The 6,442-nt window shown below is 39.7% G+C and overlaps 5 protein-coding genes across 5 annotated transcripts; 4 read left to right on the top strand and 1 right to left on the bottom strand.

The window, feature by feature from the left end:
- Nucleotides 1–8: 8 nt before the first annotated feature.
- On the top strand, nucleotides 9–699 carry LOC105320430 (histone H1.5-like). Its single transcript, XM_034446805.2, has one exon. The coding sequence runs from the start codon at nucleotides 24–26 to the stop codon at nucleotides 540–542; it is 519 nt and encodes a 172-aa protein (XP_034302696.2). The 5' UTR covers nucleotides 9–23; the 3' UTR covers nucleotides 543–699.
- A 1,336-nt stretch (nucleotides 700–2,035) lies between these two features.
- On the top strand, nucleotides 2,036–3,000 carry LOC109617650 (histone H3). The gene has a single exon (XM_034446806.2). The coding sequence runs from the start codon at nucleotides 2,235–2,237 to the stop codon at nucleotides 2,643–2,645; it is 411 nt and encodes a 136-aa protein (XP_034302697.1). The 5' UTR covers nucleotides 2,036–2,234; the 3' UTR covers nucleotides 2,646–3,000.
- A 670-nt stretch (nucleotides 3,001–3,670) lies between these two features.
- LOC136272810 (histone H4) lies at nucleotides 3,671–4,304 on the top strand. The gene has a single exon (XM_066075479.1). It carries the CDS (start codon nucleotides 3,715–3,717, stop codon nucleotides 4,024–4,026), a length of 312 nt encoding a protein of 103 aa, XP_065931551.1. The 5' UTR covers nucleotides 3,671–3,714; the 3' UTR covers nucleotides 4,027–4,304.
- A 323-nt stretch (nucleotides 4,305–4,627) lies between these two features.
- LOC136272809 (histone H2B-like) lies at nucleotides 4,628–5,456 on the bottom strand. The gene has a single exon (XM_066075478.1). It carries the CDS (start codon nucleotides 5,314–5,316, stop codon nucleotides 4,945–4,947), a length of 372 nt encoding a protein of 123 aa, XP_065931550.1. The 5' UTR covers nucleotides 5,317–5,456; the 3' UTR covers nucleotides 4,628–4,944.
- Nucleotides 5,452–6,023, top strand: LOC136272808 (histone H2A). The gene has a single exon (XM_066075477.1). The coding sequence runs from the start codon at nucleotides 5,584–5,586 to the stop codon at nucleotides 5,962–5,964; it is 381 nt and encodes a 126-aa protein (XP_065931549.1). The 5' UTR covers nucleotides 5,452–5,583; the 3' UTR covers nucleotides 5,965–6,023.
- The last annotated feature ends 419 nt before the right edge of the window (nucleotides 6,024–6,442 follow it).

Here is a 6,442-nt window from a genome sequence, read left to right as displayed (position 1 = left end):
CAGCACACCCCAAGTACGTTGACATGATCAGGGCCGCCTTGGAATCTCTGAAAGAGCGTGGTGGATCTTCCAGACAGGCCATTCTGAAGTACATAATGGCCAACTTTAAAGTGGGAAACGACGTCAACCCCATTAATGTCCACCTTAAAATGGCACTCAAGAACGGAGTGAAGAAAGGCGCTCTGAAACAAGCCAAAGGAACAGGCGCCACTGGCTCTTTCAAGTTAGGAGACAAGCCAAAGACAGAGAAAAAACCAAAGGCGAAGAAAGTCACCAAACCCAAGGCAGCCAAACCAAAGAAGGCCACAGCTGTTAAGCCTAGGAAGGCGGCAGGGGAGAAAAAGACTGCTGAGAAGAAGAAGAAGTCCCCCAAGAAAGCAGCTGGACCTAAGAAAGTTAAGACACCCAAGAAGAAGACGGCAGCCAAATCCCCTAAGAAGGCAGCAGCCAAGCCAAAGAAGGCCAAGACTCCGAAAAAAGCAGCAGCAGCAGCCAAGCCAAAGAAAGCCAAGACTCCCAAGAAGACAGCAGCTAAAAAATAAGCAATCATAGCATCATTGCAGATTGCAAACCTTCAACAAAAGCCCTTTTCAGGGCTACCAATATTTTTCGAAAAGATGCCTTAATTACAAATGCAAGTTGCAAAGAAACATGCAAGTACAATGAATTCATATACACTTTATACAGGTACATTAAGCCCCTTCTAGTTTTTCTGTGATAATGTGTTATTACATATTATTAATTCATATCTGACTATGGTATGGTTCAGAAGGGGGGGGGGGGGGCATTAACAACACAAACTCACAAATAAGATATTAAAAAGGAGATATAAACAAATTGTAAATGAGTAACATGGCAAGGGTTTGTAATGCAAGGTGCATGCTTTTTTCATAATGTTCACGGCTACAGACCAGAGTATGAATACTCGAGTAGTAAAATTTACAGGAGTAGTAATGAAGATTTGAAAGAAAAATTATGGGTGGGGGGTGAGATGAGAGAAATAACAAACACCAAACATAGCTATGAATGTGTTTTTTGTTTTTTATTTTGCTCCTGCAACTAACTGCATGATATTGATTGAGGTCTGTTTAGTGAATACACAAAAAAAAAATACATGCATTTACATTATTCAAATCCAACATTTATAAGGCTAAGCGATATGAGTACAACAAATAATGTACATCATTCATATATGTTGTAGACTAACTAGAAAGTGGGTTGATACACATTATCATAAGATTAGTGATGTTGAATTCTGATTGAAAGGAAACATACGGAGAGAGAGAGAGAGCGAGAGAGAGAGAGAGAACAAACATGCATTTTTTTTAACATTATTTTATTATGATTCTACTCTGGTTACATTATTCTTTCTTCTATCTTTGACACTGAACAGAATAGCAAAAAACTGAAATCTACACCTTATAGTTTGCATGATGAACTTTGAAACATACAGTCTTCCTGAGATTTTTTACCCCTCTCTTTCCAGAATCAAGTGGCTCTCATTGTGTCTGTATTTACAATTACAACTAGTGTTTTGGACTTACATGCCCGGATATTTCTGTGCAAATCAAACTATAAAAGTAAGTTCTTTTGTTACTTAGCTAAATCATGAATGATAAAACATATAAATGCATATGGCGTAGATCTTCTGAACTATAGATCTTTTATGTTTCTCTCTGATAAATCTATATCTTTATTTACTTATTTATTTATTGGGGGGGGGGGGGGGGGGTTATGATGCTGGGTTTATTGTAATTGAATTGAGATATCAGATGATCATTCAGCATATACTATTCCCATTTTAATGCCAGAGAATCAATAGGTTAAAATATTGAGTGAATGTAAGTTGTGCAATATTCTAATGGGTTGTAGCTTTTTTTAAAGTATCAATTACATCCTGTAGAATATAGATGGTGTTTAATACTTTATGTAAATCAAATAAGTTTTAGTTATAATTGGAATAAAAGTTTTGTTCCACTAAGTACACGGACGATATTTTTCGGAGTACACAAATTCTGTGCAAAAGCCGGATCGAAATGATTTTTTCACCTGGCCAATCGGAACGGGTTATTATCGACTAATCGCTGACCACCTCTCTCGGTCAAGATCACCAATGGCGATTGTCGTTAGTGGGGGTGCTGTGATATCGGAGAGCAGACAGTTAATCGTCGACTCGGTATAAAGTGTATACAGAGGACCGTCTGGCTCATTCATTCATTTGACACTCGTCGAAGATGGCACGTACCAAGCAGACCGCAAGAAAATCTACTGGAGGTAAAGCTCCACGTAAACAACTGGCCACCAAGGCAGCCCGTAAGAGCGCTCCAGCAACTGGTGGCGTCAAGAAACCCCACAGATACAGGCCAGGAACCGTCGCTCTTCGTGAGATCAGGAGATACCAGAAAAGCACAGAGCTGCTGATCAGGAAACTGCCATTCCAGCGTCTGGTCCGTGAGATTGCTCAGGACTTCAAGACCGACCTGCGTTTCCAGAGTTCAGCCGTCATGGCTCTCCAGGAAGCCAGCGAAGCCTACCTTGTCGGACTCTTTGAGGACACCAACTTGTGCGCTATCCACGCCAAGAGAGTCACCATCATGCCCAAAGATATCCAGCTTGCCAGACGTATCCGTGGCGAGAGAGCTTAGATTCTCTTTTGTCTCTTGACAAACTCAAAACGGCCGTTTTCACGGCCACCAAAACCTTTAGAAAAGATGCCTTCACATTACATACAATTGATACTCTAATTATTGAATAAGCGTGCATTCATCTATAATAAATATATGTAAGATGGCTCGCATAAACACACGCACACATATATCCCATGAATAAAATAAATACAGCAATACAAGTATATTTCAGTGGAAACTTTCTTAACAAATGGACAACATGAGAAACAGTGAATTGATATATCACAAACTGTCAAAACTATTGCTATAAATGGTAACTGTCCCACTGCGAGCAAAACTCAAACTAACACAAATGTGTACATTAAAAAAAAGAAATAAGAAGATATCTTTAATTATAACAAAAATGTAAATACCATTATCATTCTTATATTATGGATTTATAACATAGTCATGATGTTCCTAAAGGTCAATCTGCTAATTATTATTAAAATAGGAGTATGTTCCTTTATGGAGAAGGAATACAGGAATCATATTGTGTCTTTTGAATAAATTACATTAATTTTGTGAAATCAGTTAATGTCTCTTAGATTTTAGCTACTGGCTCTGACCATATCTTTTGCCTCATTCCATTTGATACATCCTGTTGATCAGGTTTTTTTTCTTTTTGTCTTTTTTTTGTTTTGTTTTGTTTTGTTTTGGTTTTTTTTTTTTTTTACACACTGCACATTCATTTATTACCAATTTAATTCTTTTCGATGAATTGTACAGGTGTGCAGTACACTTATATAAACATGTATATATATTTAATATTTCGTAACAGTTAATGATATAAATTAAGTATAAACTATGATAAGAAAACCGACACAGTAAATATGTAAGATGTGTGTATGTGGATTCCATGTAAAACAGATAAGGCCCGAGGCGGGTTTATACCTTAGCCAATCAGCGTTGACTTTACTAATCGCCTAGTTTGTACTGCCGAACTTTTCAAGGTATGGTGCCTTCTCACGGGTCGTAAATTGAAGCTATATATAATTTGGTATCGCGAAACAAGGTTCATCTCAGTACATCTTCACTGAACGTAAACATGTCTGGTCGTGGTAAAGGAGGAAAAGGACTTGGAAAGGGGGGCGCCAAGCGTCACAGGAAAGTTCTTCGAGACAACATCCAGGGTATCACCAAGCCTGCCATCCGTCGTCTTGCACGTAGAGGTGGAGTTAAACGTATCTCTGGACTCATCTACGAGGAAACCCGTGGTGTCTTGAAAGTCTTCCTCGAGAACGTCATCCGTGATGCAGTCACATACACAGAGCATGCCAAGAGAAAGACCGTCACAGCCATGGACGTTGTCTACGCTCTGAAGAGACAGGGACGTACCCTCTACGGATTCGGCGGTTAAACTGCCACTCCTGTGTGCTTGCAGCACTGACAACAAACAAACGGCCGTTTTAACGGCCACCAAACTTTTAGAAAAGATGCCTCTATCACAAATGCTGTGAAATACACCGACACGCTCTGTGAGACATACTACACTTTTACCTGTCATTAGTAATGAGTTAGCATTCATTTCCCCTGCCACATGCACTCGAAATAAGAGTGGTTGGAAGTCACATGAGTGTTATGAACAATCACTTTTACACTTAGCCTAATCAAAGAATGATATTAAAGTAAGCCACATTTCACATGTCAGAAGATGACTATTGTTTAAATTTAAATAGGTCAGTTATTGCGCATTGATTTAATGATAATGTAAAGAAATATATTCATGTCATTTGATCCTCCAACCCTCATTGATTTCTCTTGTAAGTGTCTAAAACATGACAGAATAAGTAATTGAAATCAGAAATTTTAATTGAAAACTGCAGAATTGTATTTTTATTATCTTACATGTTGAAATGATATTAAATTGCTATGGTGAAAAGGATTAAAACTATTAAAATATAGGGCAGTGAAATTGACTTTAATCATGATTGAAAAAGCAGACACTGATAATGTTTAGCTCATTATTTTATGACCATATTGTAGATTGCACTGTTTTGATATATTAAATTGTACGATAATATTGAATAATGAAGATCAATAGGTAATTGGTGTACAGTAATAGAGACAGAACTTTTTTTATTCTTAGATGTGACAGCCTGTTGTAATTTCAGTTTCTGTGAAGATGGGTACTCATTCTGATAGTGAAACAATCATGACTATTGAACACAAATTTAATGTACCAGTAACTGCGTATTGTAATGATGGTAGCTTTTCGAAAAAATTGTGTGGCCCTGAAAAGGGCCGTTTGGTTATGTCAACTACATATCCCTGCAGTTTACTTGCTGCTGGTGTACTTGGTGACAGCTTTGGTACCTTCAGAGACAGCATGCTTGGCCAATTCACCTGGCAGGAGAAGGCGGACTGCAGTCTGGATTTCTCTGCTGGTGATGGTTGAGCGTTTGTTGTAGTGGGCCAGACGGGAGGCCTCAGCGGCAATTCTCTCGAAGATGTCATTGACGAAAGAATTCATGATGCTCATGGCCTTGCTGGAAACTCCAGTGTCAGGGTGCACCTGTTTCAAGACTTTGTAGATGTAGATAGCGTAGGATTCCCTCCTCCTCCTGCGCCTCTTCTTGTCCCCAGTTCTCTGGGCCTTAGCCTTGGTGGCAGCTTTCTTAGAACCTTTAGATCCAACTTTGGGTGGCATGTTTACAGTGTGAAGACTGAAACTATGAATGGCGCATTGCTCTCGGTAGATTTATATATAACACGAGGCGGATTGAAGCGTACAGGTAAATTGCGGACGTCTTTGTAAACATCATATTGGTCAGGACGCCCGAGGTGCGTTTAAAACGAGCGCTGTGATTAGTGGATCATTTCAATCCGTGGAAGTGTTTAAATAGAGTGGCGCAGCGCATGGCGTGTTATTCGTTGATTTAATTTTGTCAGCGCCCAACCCACACACCAATCTAAAATGTCAGGACGTGGTAAAGGAGGCAAAGTGAAGGGAAAGGCAAAGAGCCGATCTTCCCGTGCCGGACTACAGTTTCCCGTTGGTCGTATCCACCGTCTGCTGAGGAAGGGCAACTACGCCGAGAGAGTGGGAGCCGGTGCCCCAGTGTATCTGGCCGCTGTCCTTGAGTACTTGGCCGCTGAAGTGTTGGAGTTGGCAGGCAACGCAGCCCGTGACAACAAGAAAACCAGAATCATCCCCCGTCATCTGCAGCTTGCTATCCGCAACGACGAGGAGTTGAACAAACTTCTGTCCGGTGTGACCATCGCACAGGGTGGTGTTTTGCCCAACATCCAGGCCGTGCTCCTCCCCAAGAAGACCCAGAAGCCAGCCGCCAAGTAAAAAGTCAGCCCTGTCGACTTGACTTGTCTGTACCAAACGGCCGTTTTCACGGCCACCCATATTTTTCGAAAAGATGTCTCTATAGCATGTAATTAAGCACACATATACAATGCAGATACCCATTACACGTTTATTGAATGCATTGCCACACACCGTCAACCTATTACATGAATTTCTATTCATGTTCAATTAATATCCAATTTGATGTTGTTCCAACGCTCTCAAATGCTAAACACAAATTTAATTTATATCAGCTACCCCTCAAAAATACATTAGTGTGTGAAAAAATTAAAATTTGAGCTCAAATCTCGATCATGTTTGACATTGGTTAAACTAGTGATATAAATGCATGCATAATGTTAGAATGATATGTACTTGAACAATTGCGACATCCGATTCTGATTTTATACAGTGTTTCATGGGGGAGATCATTTGTGCGTTATTTTATTATTATTATTATTATTCTTTTTCTATTTGA

Source organism: Magallana gigas, chromosome 2 (assembly GCF_963853765.1).
Source record: "Magallana gigas chromosome 2, xbMagGiga1.1, whole genome shotgun sequence".
Taxonomy (NCBI): domain Eukaryota; kingdom Metazoa; phylum Mollusca; class Bivalvia; order Ostreida; family Ostreidae; genus Magallana; species Magallana gigas.
Note: the sequence above shows the minus strand (reverse complement) of the source record. Positions and strands in the feature narration are given on the sequence as shown.